This window comes from Poecilia reticulata, chromosome 2, assembly GCF_904066995.2.
Source record: "Poecilia reticulata chromosome 2, P_reticulata-male-v2, whole genome shotgun sequence".
Lineage (NCBI taxonomy): Eukaryota > Metazoa > Chordata > Actinopteri > Cyprinodontiformes > Poeciliidae > Poecilia > Poecilia reticulata.
This window is the reverse complement of record NC_088831.1, coordinates 34,369,834-34,387,938: the sequence shown is the minus strand read 5'-3', so window position 1 is coordinate 34,387,938 and position 18,105 is coordinate 34,369,834. Positions and strand designations below refer to the sequence as shown.

The window sequence follows — 18,105 nt, the reverse complement described above, 5'->3', positions numbered from 1 at the left end:
CCTCATTTCTCTACTTTGTCACTGTCACTGTCTTTCCTAGTGACATAAAAAAAGTTTTTTTTTAATGTCACTAAGCGCAAACTTCATTCAGTGAGCAAACTTTCAGGTGGTCTTAGAAACTTACTTTTCTAACCCAAAACCTCACCTGGGCAAACAACGGAAAATAAGTCACACTCAAAGAGCAGATATCTTACACTCGCTTTGTATTTACAATAGATTTTTTACTATGAAGGACAAGCAGCATGTAATGCCAACCCATGGAAGCAGAAGTGAAATGCAGTTCAGAACAAAGGTGTCGTCACGGATTATACATAATAACTGAAATTTGATCAGACTTTTCAGCGATATGGAAAACTAATACAAAGGCGCCCTGGAGTGCACAAGTTATTGGCGTTTAAAAGCATACATTGAAGGAAATCATCTGAGAAGCTAAAATAAGGAGGTGTATGGACTGGAAAATTAAAGAGAGGAGGTGTGGGACAAGGAAGACCAAAGCAAAGAATAGTAATTTCAGAAGCAATATCACATGTGACTGACAATGATAGTGTATTTTCATTACAGTATGAGAGAGAGGACAACCGCCTCAGTCTTTAGCACTTATATTTTGTTTCAAAAAGCTGTTTTCTTACACCTGTCATTTTGATATCTGCTTTAGATGTATTTCAATATGTCTCTTGTCCTTGCTTATTTTACTTTTATATTGTCGTTTACTAAGAGTAAAAATGTTTATACAGCTGCAATAGTCTTAAAGATAATGTCAAAACTTCAAACAAGGGGAACATATTTCAACAGTGTCTAAATGTCTTAACTTCTCTTTGCTTTATGTGCTTAATGTGGCAGGAAATATACAAACTCAATGTGCAGATTAAAATGTTAAATAATTAAATTTCAACCAAGATGTTTATTTCTGAGGGGAGATGAGACAGACATACCTCAAAAGAAAAATGAACAATGTAAAAGGATTATTTCATGGGATTATTAACAAAGTGATGTATCTGTTTGAATTTACATTGTATTAAAAATGACGTGAAATAAATAGGAGCACTCTGTTGGCATTTCAGCAATCACACCCTTCTGGCATGTTGCTGACCAGCTTTTTGCTCTTTTCACTGGTATTTTTGACAATTAATATTTGGCGATGAGCTCCAGCTCTGAGGTTGGAAGGCCCCACTTGTTATCAACTAATTCTTTAGCTTCATCCACATATTCTTTAATCAGAAAGTCAGGATTCCCAAGGCGTTCCCAGGCCAGCCGAGAGACATAGTCCCTCCAGCATGTTCTGGGTCTTCCCCGAGGCCTCCTCCCGGTGGGACGTGCCTGAAACACATCACCAGGAGGCATCCTGACCAGATGCCCGAGCCACCTCAACTGGCTCCTCTCGACGTGGAGGAGCAGCGGTTCTACTCTGAGTCCCTCCCGGATGACCGAGCTTCTCACCCTATCTCTAAGGGAGAGCCCAGCCACCCTGCGTAGGAAACCCATTTAGGCCGCTTGTATCCAGTATCTCGTTCTTTCGGTCATGACCCAAAGCTCATGATCATAGATGAAGGTGGGAACGTAGATCGACCAGAAAATCGAGAGCTTTGCTTTTTGACTCAGTTCTCTCTTCACCACGACGGACCGGTACAGCGCCCGCTTCACAGTAGACGCTGCCCCAATCCACCTGTCAATCTCCCGCTCCCTTTTTCCCTCATTCGTGAACAAGATCCCCAGATACTTAAACTCCTCCACTTGAGGCAGGACGACCCCCCTGACCCGGAGAAGGCACTCTACCCATGTCCGGTTCAAGACCATGGCCTCGGATTTGGAGGCACTGAGCATTTTCCAAAGTAATCATCTTGATAATCCCGAAGACTTTTGGAAAAATATTCTGCAGACTGACTAATTTAAACACAATATTTCAGAGAAAAGGCACATCACACTTAAAGTAAAACATGATGTAAAACAGTAAACCAGTTAGTGTGATGATCTGGGGCTGCTTTGGTGCTTCAGATCACACAACCCTTATGAATAGCTAAAGAAAAACTAAATTAAAAATAATATGATGTACATTAAGTATAATAAATAAAATGAAAACTGTTTCTAGGTAATCTACAGTATTACAAGTCACACTACTTTGGAACCACATAACAGTCAATGCCTTCTTATATCACCCAGTGGGCTTCTGGATGACTTCTTTAGATATGAGCTGAGCTTAAGAGTAGAAACCATGGTTACACTGTGGTTTGGGACATCACTTTTCACCGTATGGTTGGACAACAACCACTGGTTTAGAAATGTCTATCTTTCACAGTTTATTTCTTCTTCAAACGAAATATAGGGCTTTTTAAGTTCATATCAGTAAAAAAGGCCCGTGACTGACAGTTCTATAAAATAGAAAATCTCTTATCAGCCATGAAATTAGCTTGTAGTGACATAGGAGTACATTTCTGTTTAGGCTGGTTTCAATACAGTGGAGACAGTATAGCATCTCTCTGTGACAGAGATGCTATCCCTTTAGTGGGAGACTTTTTTTTGCACTCTTTAAATTATAGTTCTGGTATTTATTTATTTTTTCTTTGTCTGTTCATATATTCCTTTGATTTTTTTTATTTAGCCATTAATTCTAGCTTGTATTCTTTCCAGAAATCATATCTATAATGGTGACATAAACCAAAAATGAAAAAAAAAAAAAAAGCTCTACTTTTTCAAAGATAAAAATAAGAATACGGTTGTTGCATTTGTATTCAGTCTCCCTAAATCAGGACTTTCACGTCTGTCTCTACAAGCTTGTATGTCTAAGGTTGTTATTTCGCTGTAAGGTCGGCTACAGTTCAAGTCGTATTTCTCAAGTCTTTTACAGCATCTTTTTTTTTTTCTCCAGCATTGGTTTTTATTTATTCAGTAATTCTGTCCAGTTTCCCTGTTTCTGCCAAAGAAAAGCCTCCCAAGAGCAAGATATTGACACCACTGTGCCTTATGGTGGAGATGGTGTTTGGTCAATGTGTTATGAAGTGTTCATTTTCTGTCACACATGGCACCTTTGGTCTTATTTGACCAGAGTGCCTTCTTCTGCATGTTGCTGTGTCCCCTGCATGGCTCAAAGTACTCTGCAAACAGGACTTCTAACACATTTGTTTTTACAACTGCTTTCTTCCAGCCAAACCTCTATAAAGGCAAATTTGTGGACAGGTCCCCCCACCTGAGCTGTGGACATCTGCACATCCTGGAGAGTCATCTTGCTTCTTTGATTAATACTCTCCGTACTGTTTCTGTCATTTTACCGTCATATTCTGTACATTACAATGCCGTTTAAAGGTTCGTTCATTTCTGTAGATTAATTACACACGGACTGAGGTTTTCTGGCCCTTAGATGTTACTTATGCTTTTTGTTCTTACAGCTAATAGAAACACAATATTTGAGATAAGACTTTTATATCCAGGGAAAAGTATAATTTTTAATACTGGAGCTACAAGGATATACATAATGTAAAATACAAACAGAATATAAAACTGGTGTTCACAAAAGCAAAGAAGCAAGACCCTAGAGAGAAAAATATTTTTTTTTCCAGCAAAAAGATGACTTTAGACTTATAGTCACAACCACATGACAATACAGCCTCATTGAAACATTAAATCACTTATTTGTATAAACCTGTGCTGTGCAGCTGCTGTTGCAGTTGCTTGCAGATTTAGTAATTTTGTGGGAGTTACAGCATCTGACATAGCTGATGACATAAACAAAATGAATAACCCATCAATCCCCAAGCACAGTGTCAGTGTTGCAACATGGTCATTTTCTTGCCAACAGACTTCTTGTTGCCAAAGCAAGCAGCTGTTTGCCGATGATGACAGTAAATAGGAGTAAGAACAAGTCTATAATTGCAATAATTCATACCTACACATTTAAGATCCATATATTTAATGTATTAAGCCAGGCCAGCTAGAGAATTCGCTGCACAGTGACGTTTATTCGGCCTAGTGAATTGCTATACACTCTAGCCTTTTTTTTTTCCTTCTTTTAAGTTTATGTACAAATGTTATCTGAAACTTAATTTAATAGTCACAATTTCCTCATTAAACCATGTTCTACTGCACTACGTATTCATGTAGAAGAGCAGCAGTTTGCTGTCAAGTTCATCATTTACAGCTTATTGTAAAAAGTATTCCCTCTTGACCTTTTCCACATTTTGCCAGATTCAAACGAAAAACTTAAAATGTATTTAATTGGATTTTAAGAAGTAGATCGAGAAAAACATGATGGTGAAGTGGAAGAATACAGTTTTTTTCCCCCACTTGCTTAAGCCTACTTTTGAAAACAGGGCCTGGTTTTTCAAAGCACTTCACACAATTAGCACAACACTGCAGATTATTAACAAAATGGAAGACTTCAGTCAATACTACAATTTCTTACAAAAACCTTATTTTCTTATCAAAACATCCATCATATGATTTGACTGTTTGATTCAGTTGAACACTCCCATGTTTATCTCAAAGCATCTTTGATATTTATACACAGAAAGTGTAAAAATAATTTCACCATCCCCACATGACACCAGTTGTATAGACCAGTGGATTTATTTGCCTCACAGTTTACTGCATTGGCCCAAATCCAGAAAGACAATAAGATCTGCATCTAACCACCCAGTTTTCCACAGTGCCTTGACAACTTTCCAGGCAAAGTTTTCATTAGCAAGGCAAAGTCCCTTTGGTTTGCAGCAGTCATAATGTTGTAAAGTCTGTTCAAAAATGTAAGAATGAGGTCAGTTTTGTAAGGACCAAAGTTGGCATGACAATGGAGGACTCCTTTCTGTGTTATGTCTGTAGAAAGGGGTAATGTTACCCAGGTTTCTTCGCCCTGACAGTGACCGTGTGGCCAGTGATATTCCTTCATTAATGTCCATGTTTAATTTTTTTTTAAGATATGTTATACTGTCTATTGACCTGATTTGTGTGTCTCTAGCTATTTAAATGTGTGTGCACACCTTGTGGCAGTGTTTTAACAATTGGATCATATTGCATTGGAAGTAACATTATGGTTGATTTCAGTGCGTTTACTATTTTGCAGGGTTTTTGATCCTTTACTGTTCGACTGTCTTATGATTTGTCTCAGCGGTCATACAAAACTGCAATTATTCAGTGTATTTAAAACTTTGAACAAATAATACTCTTAAAAGCATATCTTTAGCATTTAACTTTACTAGAGAATATTTAACAAAGCAGTTTTTGCCATAGATTCTCAACTGGATTTGACTGAGTCATTGCAGCATATGATTATACCTTGATCTAAATTATTCAACTGTAGCTTTGACTGTATGTTTTGGGTTGTTCACCTGTTGGAAAGGCAGCATCAGCCTCAGTCTTAAGTTCTGGTTTTCTTCCAGTGACACACTGTATTTGTCACCATCTATTTTCCCAGATCCCCTATTCTTTTTTGAACAACGGCATTCTCACACCGTTTAAGGCTCCCATATACATTAATTTACACATTAAACAAAAAGTATCAGATACTTGCGATGTACAAGGGAAATTATATTTTTTGTTGTGCAAACATTAAAAAGTGGGATGCCCGTATGTATTTAGCCATCTTTACTCTGACACTGAAATGAAAAATCTGTGCAACCAGTTGTTTTCATATGTCATCTAATTTGTATCTGTTTAATTAGCAATGTGTAATTTATTCTTATCTTATATTCTGTTGGTCTCTGTGGCATTATCATGCAATAAAAATGCTCTAAGTATGCACCCAAAATAAGTGTATGTGCATTTCCTAAAGGTTGTTTCGCCTCATGTACAATAAGTTAGAATTTCTAACATTTTTGAACACAGCAGAAACTCTCTTGATCCAAAATGACATTTTTTTTTTTATTATACTGAGTTTGTTGAAAATAGATCCTTGACTATCAATTGTGTTATGCCAGACAATCAAATGTTATTTCAAGCCATTGCTTCACTCTGATTTCTACTGTTGCAGTAAAAAACAGACATTTTTCCTCACTTGTTTTTCCAGGGCTGAACAAAAGAATTATAAATTTGATTTGAGCATTCTTTTCTTAATTTATCATTTGCCTTTCAGAGTTCAGCAACCTTTGTTTTAATTGTAGCCCACACACATGCATGAAAAAAAAAAACACATTCATTAAGGTAAAACCAAATGAATCATCTGACCCAGATTTCTTCTCTCTTCCTCTGCCCACAGCCGTCGCCCTGTGAATGGTGCCGCTGCGAACCAAATAACGAGGTACACTGTGTGGTGTCCGACTGCGCCGTCCCAGAGTGTGTCAACCCTGTTTATGAGCCGGAGCAGTGCTGTCCCATCTGTAAACATGGTAAGCATTCATCTTGACATTCTCAGGAAATCGGCGCACATTAGATTTCTTTAGTTATTCGGTTTTCCTTAAACAAGTGAGAGCAAGTTTATCTACAGCATCACCAGATGATTTTATGCCCTTAGAAGATGAGGACGTAACTGATGTTTTATGTATTAAAATTATTACCTGTGGCCCACAAGACACTAATGAGCAGTACTAGTTTTAATTATAAATGACACACTAAGCAGAGTAAACATTAGCCCATTGATTAAAGGCGATGGTACGAAGGACTAATGGGTCCTTGGAGGGCTTTTTATCTGCAAGCGCCCAGGCGCCCTTGTCACATACAGCCAATCTCTAAATTAGAATTATAGGATTCCAATGGTTCATTGACTATTTGCAAGGCGAGGTGGGTGGCTTCCCTTAGCAAGTTCCAATTCCTGAGGGACAGATGGAACTTTATGACTAAAGTCAAGCTGTTGGAAACATCGCACGCAAAGGGCACTTTGGGTAATATCAAATTCATAGCCTGAACACGATGCTGCATTCATAAAGAGAATGCGTTTGGAACTAAAATACATACAGGTGCATTTGAAAAGCGATGCTTCCGTAGCAGTTGACCTGCATTTCATCAAGACAGTCCACATTTCCTTTTACACTAAGTATTTTGTTTATGTCCATTGTGTGTAGTGATAATCCAACACATCTTTCCTCACACAAAAACACCTACAGTAACAAGGCTGCCGAAGCTGCTTGAGGAGATCTAATTCAGCCTGACAGGACACAATGGCACCCTTGGCATTTCAGGGAGGGCCTGCTGTTTGCAGGTGCCCCAAGGGCGTTTGGTCAGACTCTGGGATACACATAAATCTCAATACAAGTGGAAGGCTTGGGGATGTGAAGAGAGGACAAAGAGGGGGTGATGTTTAGCTCTCACTTCTGGGCAGAGAACAAACAAGTGGGATGAAGACATGCTTGAGTCAAACCACCTGTCAGGGTGAGGCATGCATTTTTCTAAATAATTACACTGCTGTGCAAAAGAGCTCAGTAAGCACTTCTTTTTATTTATTGAACTATTTATTTGGCAGAGTGGAGCAAGACGTTTTGTTGTTCTGAGCAATATTTATGCATCCTTTACTATGGAAGATTTTTACCTTATAGTTTGAGACCAGAGTCTGAAATTTAATTTTCAAAGTATTTTTCAATTAAATGTTTGCTTGGCAGAATGTTGCTCTTGGCTTTGTGGCTTTTGAAGAGGCAAGAGCAGCACAGGATTCTCATAATACAATAACCTGTAACTATACATGGACAAGAAACGGAAGTAAAAATGTATAGCATTATCTAATTGGTTTTGTATAACATAAACCAATTTCTGTTAGACAAAAATCGTTTTTTGTATAACAAAACCACACTTGATTGATGTGTAATCAATCAAGTGTGAGATTGTATAATCTCACTTAGTGAGATTGATGTGTAATGCTCCTTTAGTTTCCACACTATAACTGCCCACTTTTTTTTTTTTGCTAAGGTTGATATTTCAAAACATGTAACTTTGTCTTTGTGGTAAGTTATGGAAATGTTGGGCCTTTTTTTAGCCAGTTGACTAGCATTGGACAAGTGGAAATGTGAGAAGTGCAGCCCAGGTTTGTGCTTCAAATAACCATAGGAAAGACTTGTCTCATTTGCGCTATTTTCTGGTACTCTTTGTTGTACAATTTTTACTTTAATTATTTTTTTATTACCTTTTTAGAAGCCTGTAGAGATCATAAACATTCAGACTTGGGTCCTTTAAAGAAAAGAAACAAAAATAGTTTAACCCATTGATTTGACGATAAGACACAGCAGTGGGTCCAAGAATCATCCTTGTGGGACTCCTCTGCTAGTAATGATGATGCTGACCAATTGGAAACAACTAGTTTAAGAAAAAAAAAAAATGCTTCCCGTCATATTTTCAGTGAGACAAAAATAATAAATAGTGTTATAAAACAACAGCGTATGTTTTAAAACATTTATTTAATCACTTACATCAGTATAATGCTGTGAAGATAATGTTGAAATCAGCCCAAAGCAGTAAGGTCAAACCATGGGCTGTTATAGAACTGAATGTTACCATACGTCAAAATCTTTATGACAACATTTTTATTGGATATGTCGGTTAATGTGGCAGCACTTAGCAGCCTCCCAGAACTCGCATATTTTTATATTGTAGTTCAGTGAATAAACTCTGCTTTTAATGATTAAAACTTATACTGGGATGTTGGCATGGCACCAATTGCTCCATTGGTGGTGTTGTGTGTGGGGGGAGGAGGGGCAGCCATCACAGAAAAGCTCTTAGTGTTGTGAGGCAAAGGAGAAGAAAGACTGTATTCAAGCTAGACACCAGAGGTGACATCGGTCAAAGATAACAATCCGTAAAACAATGACAACAGAATTTGCTAACAGAACAGACTATACAATGCAAAAGATGTAAAAAAAAAAAAAACCCTGTAAAAACCAGGAACTTTATTTACCCTCAGCGAGTAAAGGACAGATCCAGGGCAGGTGTGACAGTTAGCAAATTGGAACAAATTAGGTGTGAAGGGGGAGCAAAAAGCAAGAGCAACATGAAAGAAAAGCAGGGAACATGCAATAAAAATGAAGTGCGATGACAAAAAAAAGTAAAATAAAGAGGATTTTGCCAAAACAGATCCAGACAAAACACAATTAATCTAACAAATTTACAAGAATTAATATAACATGGGGGGCAGTAACCACAACCTGCAAAACAAATACAATTCCTCTACCTTTCACTCAAAAAAAAGAGAAGTAAAGATATTGGTATTAGTAAATATTAGAACAAGAGGATGTGTATTACCCTATTTGGATTGGTGTAATCCTACTTTATCTTTAATTTATAAAACAATAGACCCATGCCTGTGGGTCCCACTGTATTGCCACAGCTTTGATTATTAAGATGGAGAGCTTGAGGACATCTTTTATGATTTTCTTCGCTAAAAAATATAACTTATCATTGTATAATAGGTAATATGTATTTAATAAGTAGTATATGTATTCATTCAGCAAACAGGTCAGATAAATATGCAATTATTCTGCTCTCACAAATTGGCAACAACTGGTGAGCACTTAAGAGCAGCGATCAAACATCCTTTGTGGAGGAAAACAGGAAGCTGAAACTGTGTTCTTGTGTCCCTAAGCCTGTCTGGCTGTAAAATGTTAACACTTGGCAGCAGCACTGGTCACACTCAGCCCACATCAACCTCAACTGAGTTTGTCCTGTAACCTGTGCCAGCTGTCTAGAGGTAGATCAATGGGAGTTAAGACTTGGCAAGCACTTTCAGTGTCTCCTCTAAGCTCAGATCAAAGGGACCTTTACCAGGTCAACATTCTCCACCCAACCACCGAATAAGATTAAAATTATCTATGCTAAGGCATATGAGGAAGATGAGAACTCCTGGTAGACACCGTGCTCTTTTGGCTTGCTGAAAATTGCTGTTCAGGGATATTTACTTCATTTCCACCTGCTTTTTCCAAATATGACTTTAGTTTGAGGGAAACCATTGGACTGCAAAAGTCTCATATTTCTTAAACTAACTATTAAAAACATTTAGAAGAAAGTACAAACACAACATTTTTGTCTAACATAAACAAGGACCAAAAGCCTTGAAGTTTATTTGTGGCTAATGTACTGGACCTGGTGTCTTCAGGGAACCAAAACTGACTCTGATCTATGGATCAAAATTATTTTAAAGGGGTAGTGTATTACCCAGGCACATAGAGTCATTTTATAGCACTATCAAGTAACTATGTTACCTTCAGTTAGTAGAAAATTGCTGTGTATAACAAACCTGACAAAAGAAATTTGACATCTAAAAATGACCTCTGTACCTTCAAGAAACTCTGACACTCTCCGACACGCACGTCGTCACAACACTTCTCGTTATGCTGTTTACAACTTCTTAGGAGCGTTGGACTGAGAAGTAGTTTGTACAATAAGTTCAGCAGACCCTGAGTTCTACAAGGTGTTTGCTAATTGCTGCTGCCACTAGTCTGGTGGAGTTGTGTGGGGGAGTCACGGGGAGGGGTGCTCTGTGAGGCAGAGGCTCAGCTGGAGACTGCAGCTCCGAGGAGGAGTGTTACAGAAATAGACATCTCCAAATAGCTGCCACGGGAGATTCAAGAATTCATGAAGCATGCATGACAAAAATCAAAGCGCAGAAATGTTTTTTGAAGAGGGAATAACTTTATAACATGAATAACTTTCTAACATAAATCCAAAGATTATTTATTCACTTTGATTTTTGAAGTTATGGTTAGGGCAGAGGCCTGATGGATTACATATACTGTATATATTTTTTATTAAGTTAATTAGTATCATATTGTTCTCATAACACAGCTACAAATAGACTTAGACAAACAGACTGGCCACTTTGTTAGGTATACATTTTTAACTGCTTGTTAACATAATTAGTGAATCAGCCAATCATGGCACTTCCACTCAATGCATTCTGCTGGTGCCTGATGACTGGTCAGAGTTTTTAGAAAATGCCTTGTAGAAAAATCTACAAGGATATTTATGCACAGGGATCTCTCAGTTTACAGAAAGTGACCCACGAAATAGCATCAAGTGAGCTGCATTGGTTTTATGCACCAATGATGTCAGAGGAGAATAAACAGAAGGCTTCATGAGTATCATACGCAACGTATCAGAGCTAAAAAACAAAACAAAAAATAACTGAAACTCATTTCATGAGTATGTAATAAAGTGTTCTCTATTAACCTCGACAGTCACCACATCTTAATCCAAAAAAATACTTTCTTCAGAAGAATATTTCTGACACCTGGTTTAATGTAAACCAGAACTAATTAAGGCACTTCTGACGTTAAAGTGGGGTCCAACAAGATGCAGCTAATAAAGTCGCTGGTGAGTGAAGACCTTTTTGTTTTTCTAAAATGATTGAAGTTTTCTCCTCCAGTTTCCAGACATGTGGCAGGTACACGGACAGGAACCATGTAACTTTTCCAGCTGACAGCCATTTACACCTCTCACATTAGATTATCTCTCAGTAAATCAGTTTTACAGGGACACTAAAATGACTACTGGCCCTGAAAGCGACTCTGTCTTCAAGAGTTATGACACATTTTGGTTTTTTTTATAGCAAGTTGTAGAGGAGTCGTCAGTCATGCAGGTTGTACAGGGCGGGATGCTGAGAGCAATCTCAAGTGATTGTCACGCCAGTTGAGCTGTTGATTATTTTGTTCAAATGAGTAAAACTAGGCAAATTCTGCACACCTACTTATTTTGTCTCACGAGGGATGGGGAGAGATACCTTCAGTTCACCTTTAGGAATGGAAAAATTAAACAGGAAAACTGCTCGGTTTTTACCTGTAACATCATGCAGGTCGCAGCAGATTTAGCCTACAAGAAAACATTTTAATCTTTAAACAGTATCTGCCTCTGCACCACAGCTCAGATTACCAAATACATGGGAATGGTGTGTGTTCCAGTGGTACACAAGCACATTTTAAAAAGGAATCCTATCAACAAGATGAAATCCACAAAGGTAAATCCTACTGAGCTTTACGGATAAATCAGATGTCAAAATTAATCTGAGTACTTTATTGCCTTGCAAGTCTGTTCTTGCATTTGTAAGAGAAGAAAAAAAAAAGAAAACTACAAGGAGTTCTGTGGCTCTTTCATACAGAAGTGAAGTGATTAACACCAACCCTCCCTCTGCCCTCTCAAAGCAGCTTTCTCTCTCTTCCTCTGCCTCTCTTTGTGCACTCCAGCCTCTCAGTGCTGCCAAGCCAGCGCCTGGCAGGCTCCTCTGCTCGTGGCGCATTAGGATGCAAAGCGCTCCATGTCGAGGGAGAAGGGGAGACTAACAAAAGCGCTTTAGTGTTGCAAAAACAAGCCCATCGGTCCGTGCCTGTGAAAAGATCTGTGCGTCTGCTCTGACTCCCCTAACTCCCCCCCCCCAGTTCTCTGCATCACTCCACCACCCCTTCTGCAAAGAGAAAGCTCTCGGGGGAGATGCATCCATTTCTTGTCGTTCTCACTCCTCGTTTCTTGTGTTTCTACCTCCTTTTCCCTTTCTCCCCCCCTCCCCCTCCATTCCTTCTCATGCGGCAGGTCCAAATTGCTTTGCCGGAACGACGATCATCCCAGCCGGAAAGGAAGTAAAGGTGGACGACTGCACCATCTGCCGCTGCCACAACGGAGACTGGTGGAAGCCGGCGCAGTGCTTGCGGCGGGAATGTCTCAACGGCCAGTCTTCATAAAGAGAGACTCCACTGCGGATGGTGAATAAACTCAGGCGAAGCTCTGCCTACTGCGCCATTTTATATGATTGACAGGGCATGAGCACAATTCCTACAACAAAAAAAACAAAACAAAAAGAGTAAAAAGAAAACCAGAGACAGTGTAGAATTGAAGAGATGCTCTCACAAACTTCACACAAATACAAAATTTTTTGCCAGTGAGAAGATAATGGAACTTGTCTCACGGCTGTTCCCGCCCTGCAGTTTTACTCGGCCTATATATTTTCAAAAGTTGACTCTGCTGCTTTCTCTCAGAAACTTTCTAAGCTTCTTGAACTCTTTCCTATCCACCGGCAATGTTGAACTGCTCATGTCAAGTTTCTGTATGTATGTCATCAGCTTGTTGTTACTATGTGTTCTTCACGGCCACGCTGGTGTTGTAAAGTTCGAACAGCAAGAAAAAAAAAAAAAAAAGAAGAAAAAAAAAATTTAAAGCACACTTTACTGAGCTTTTTTATGTTCTCCTGGTTATACTAGGATTACCACTGCAGATAAGCTTGAGCTCCCCAACTTCCCTCCGAGAGCTTGTTTACAAAAGGCACATCAACGTTTGTCTTCATAAGACTTTTTAAAATCAGTGTGGCTGTTGCTCATCTCTACCCTGTCATTGTCATATTTCATAAACCACAAAAATCCTAACTGTTTTTTTTTTCCTTTATAAGTATCCCATTACTTTGTGCCGTGTCTCTGTGTAAGAGCAGCACAAACTGAGGAGATCAGCATTACCACGTGTAGCTGAGGCGCAAGCAAGATGGCAGCCACTGCAACCCTTTTGATGAGCAGAAACTACAGCCCTTCCTGACCAACTGGTTTCATTGTTTGTCTTTTTTTTTTTTTTTTTTCTCAGAGGTCCAGATCCGCCAACTAACTAGCTGCTTGAACTTGTTATCAAAGCACTTAGTGAGCCAAGAGCAGCCCGCTTTAATTTTCCTTAATCAGGAGTATTCTGTAATAAATCATCCAGCTGGGTGCTTGGCGAAGCCTGCTTGCTGGGCACATTTAGCACGAACCGGCACACAAAAGGGGGGGGGGGGGAATCTGCACATGGTGAAGCGCTTTTAGGCAGCATTCACAAGTGTGATGTCCCTGTGACGATGCAGCCGTGTCATTCATCCACCGTCTCAAGACGGTTTGCCGCTCTGCACTCACTGAGGCGCATAAACCACATGCATAAGGCGCGCCGAGATACAGAGCTCTAAAATGTAACACTGATTATGACACAGATTTTCACTCCGCTCTCTCTTAAATGCACCAGAATGTCTCAGCCAGTGTAGAGCAGCTGTGTGGCCATCGCAATAATAAACAGCAAGGCTAATATATCGAAGCGCCTTACCAAGGCACCATAAACATAAAATCTTTCACTTGATAAATACTACTCATTAATCCAAAGGTGATTTTCCGTATGCTCCCGCCATTCATCACAAGGAATTTTTTTTCCCAGCGTTTCAAGAAAATCTGTTTCCGTTAACCTTTTAAACCCCATTCCTGTGCAGTGATGGATGAGTTGCTTAATAGCAGCTTCTAGCCCTCTGTAATGAGACAGCAATGAACAGAGGATTAAAGACCTGTGACTAAAGAGGTATGTCACCTTAAAAGGCATTAAAACTAATTTTAGAAGGATCCCAAAGTATGGATATCTGCTGCATGTCTTGAAACTTGAAATTAGGTAAAGTTCAGTTTTAAAGAGGCTGTTAGGAATCTTTGAAATTTATGTTAAAAGGTTTTAAGCAGTTAATGTCTTACCAACAGCAAATAAATATCTTTGCATCGTCATTTAGTGTAAATCCATATTATTCAGTCACAGGGACTGAAGTTAACAAGAGACCCAACATTAAATTAGATCACCTTCATATAACAATTCTCAAAAACCTCATTGCAGTTTATGTAATTGTTATTTTATGAAGCTTGAAATTGTTATCATCATCACTCTTGCATCATATGGTTATTTTCACGAAAGCCAATAAGTATTTATGCAGGAAATAAAGGAAAGAGATTGGGTACCACCAATAATGTTCCTACATGAAATGTAATGAAACAAAAGTATTTGTGGTCCGAGTAATTACCTAATAGCAAAGTAAGTCCTGTAAAAAGTTATGTAAAAATGTTCACTTCTGCTCATAACCTTATTTCAAAAATCCGGGATTATCAACTTAAACAGATATGAGATTTTAGGTAATTTTCTTTGAAGAGATCATCAGACTTCCACTGTAATAGCCCAACAAAATATTGCAGTGATTTTGCTGCAAAATTATAATTCCTCAGTGAAGCTAAGCTAACAGCTCATCAAACAACCTATAGTGTCTCAACCTACTGTAAAACAATAAAATGTCATATTATGAAGACAAATAGAGGAACATTAAAGTTTAATTAGGTAGAGTCAATAAAATTACTGTGCAATTTTATTTTATTGCTTACAATGTATTATACAGTGACTGATATCTACAGTCACTGTATGACAAGCTGTCAAAAATGGAATGGAAAAGGGCAAGTTTGATATAAAACCCTAGAATTACTTAACCCACTCCCACAGCATGAGAACCAACCTAGCTTTAAAAATACAGCACAGACAACCTACAATATGCCATTATTTGCACCTCTTAAACATTTTTCTTGAGGTAATTAAGTCCTCTGTGATATAAAATTCCTCACAGCTGTACCACAGGGGATTAATATAGTTATCTAATCCCATCATATCAAGTTGCACTTAATGTTTGATTTTAAGGCATTGGTTCAGTTGGTCTATGCAGCATTTTCCAATTATCTTTCTAGCTACACTGTCTCCTTTTGTTCACAGATGCAGACGTCCCAGGGAAATTAACTAGCTGGTGAATATGCTGTTTCTCTAAATTTCCAAGTCTATTGGAGCTTAAGGCAGTGGTTTGTTTCATGCTAACTTGCTAATATAAAGCCTTCACTGATATCTACAGTCACTGTATGACAAGCATCACCCACTGTCAAGCATTTTTAACATTTGAATCAAAATGCAGTACATCATCTCAATTTGAAAAACTGGGGAAAAGGCTAAAATGCTGTCATTTTGTACAACTGCATCAAAAATGGCTAAGAAAACGTATAACGAGTCTCTTGTGAAACAGTATATAGTAAATATTCACTAAAATACCCTAGTGTTGCATCCTAAGCACATTACCAATGTATTTAAACTGTTCCATTTCAGGAATCAGCTAAAGTGGCAGATTGACTTTTTCTACAAACTCCCACAGCAATCTGTACGACTTCAGATAACAAAACTAACACAACTTCACACACCTTTACTTTAAAAAAAAAAAAAAAAACATACTATCTAAGAGCAACAACAGAGTTTGCATCATTTTCATCTTTTAGCTGCTTTGATTTAGTATCTTTCGTTGTGCACAGACAGAGCTCATCTATCTGGCGAGAGGTCTGCAGGCTCATAAAGCAACGCTGACACGAATGGTTTATCAGCTGCGGCCTCTGTGCTCCAGACATTTCAGAATTATGAAAGGAAATTCATTCATCATAATAACTTTAAATGCCATCTAATTATTCAGCTTTTAGATGTATCCAAAACAGGGAGGAAAAAGAAAAAAAAATCCTACGATTACAGGTCAAAGCCGAGACTGACTGAGCAGAAAGAAAGACAGTTCAAACTGACAGCACCACATACTGTATGGACAGGACTCAAAGGCTACGCTGCCACCACAGATGCCTTATTGCTACTGTTCCAGATACGATTCACAAAGTATGGCCTTTGGCAAACACACAGACTGAACAGCTCTGGACTTTTCTAAGTGCTGGCTTGTATCATTCCTCCGTGCTGTGATTCACTGTTAGATTTTACCCCCAAAACTATTCATTGTTTTATCCTCCGACGTTCTAGAAACAGCCAGTGGGTTCAACACGAGTACAAGGACAAGAGCAGTTCATTCACAGCCGAAACTCAAGAGGATGGATCTAAAAATACACAGGCATTTGATAAAGGTAAAAAAAAGGGAGAGAGAGAGAGAGGGAAAGAAAAAGAGAGAGAAGATGCAAAAGTGGTGGATATGATTTGCACACGAAAGCTACTTGATCCTTATTGCAATGTGACATTGTAGCTCACTGTAGTGCTTGCTCTCACAAATGCATTTCCAACGCCTCTGAAGCGCACAGCTTTTAGCAAACTAAATTGGATGAACAATGGTTTCTCATTTTCTTGATTTGGTGAGCTGCTCTCATTGCTTGAGCTGGAAAGTAGAACGACCGAAGGTGAAGTGGTTGTCAACAGAAAGTAAAACAGCCTAGACTTTAGATCAAGTGTTGCTGCAAATGTTGGAGCGGAGTTGTTATTCAGGTTGCTCTCAGAGATCAAATCAATCAGGAAACTGTACATTTATAGCTGCGTTTATGCTTCGTTGCAGTAGATTGAATGCAGGCATGCAGCAGCGCTGCACTGCTGCATATGTCTTTTTATTTTTTCTTGGTTTGCATTTGAAGTAAAATCACTTGTTAATCAGCAGATTATCCCAGTGGCTTTCTTTAGGAAATTACATGGTGAAGCATACAGCCGTAAGGCTTTAGTAAAACAAAAGACACTACCTTACAAAAAAGCAGCACACATCTGCTGTTCTCCTAGCCTCCCATTACTATTCTCCTTGAAAATGCGTGGAAGGACGGATCGGCTGCTCTGTCTGTCTTTGTGGACTTTCTTGCAAGAAAGTTGAGTCTTTTTGTACGTTTGCAAATGTTTTGTTCAAACAATTCCATCTGTCCTGTCTTCACACTGCAGGCTTGTACATCGGCATTTTGTACAGGTTCCCCCTCTTTTTGCTTTTTCCACGAGACACCGACTTACTGTAGCTGGAAACTGTCAACGATTGTGTTTTTTTTCCCCCCTCTTATTATTTTATTCAGCAACAAAACTGTTAAATGAAGTGTGCCTGAAAACCAACACAGATGTGGTAAAGAAAGATTAAAACACTGTTACTATACAATCAATTGTATTATTTTTTGGGTGGGGGAGGGGGGCAAGCACTAAGGATTAGTTGACAGTGGACTCAGATCATAGGAACATTTTAACTCACGAGCATCTCTGATTGTATTTGAATACATGCTCACACAAGTTCAATTGAAACTGAAAAACAGAGTCCAAATTTCACAGCAATCCTTGGTGCTCCACTAGTTGTTTATATGTAAATATCTTCAAAAGTAAAATGTGTATTCTGAAATCTCAGCTGGAGAGGAAAAAAAAAAAAAAATTGTCATCAGAAATTACAAAATATGTATTATTCATTTAGACAACAAAATATTTTGTTAAATAGACATAAAAAGAAGTGTTATTCAAAGGATGTGTGTCAGTTCTTTTTTCGGTTGTGTTCAGCCATTTGATTTTGTTTTATTTTTTTAAATCAGGAGGAAGTTTTGCAATTTGTTGCCCCAGATCAACTTGAGAGACACGAAAACACCTCCAAAAATAAAAAAGAAGAAGAAGAAGAAGAAACATGACTTAGAGGATGCTTTCTGGACAAATCCTACTGAA

General features: G+C 38.5%; 1 protein-coding gene across 2 annotated transcripts in view; it reads left to right on the top strand.

The window, feature by feature from the left end:
- The window catches only part of vwc2l (von Willebrand factor C domain containing 2 like), a 32,845-nt gene extending 14,934 nt beyond the window's left edge, over window positions 1-17,911 (top strand). For both annotated transcript variants that reach the window (XM_008403874.3, XM_008403870.3), the window contains exons 3-4: window positions 6,179-6,308; window positions 12,421-17,911. In XM_008403874.3, coding sequence (XP_008402096.1) covers window positions 6,179-6,308; window positions 12,421-12,569 — 279 coding nt within the window. In that variant the 3' untranslated portion in view covers window positions 12,570-17,911. The remainder of the gene's footprint in view (window positions 1-6,178; window positions 6,309-12,420) is intronic.
- The last annotated feature ends 194 nt before the right edge of the window (window positions 17,912-18,105 follow it).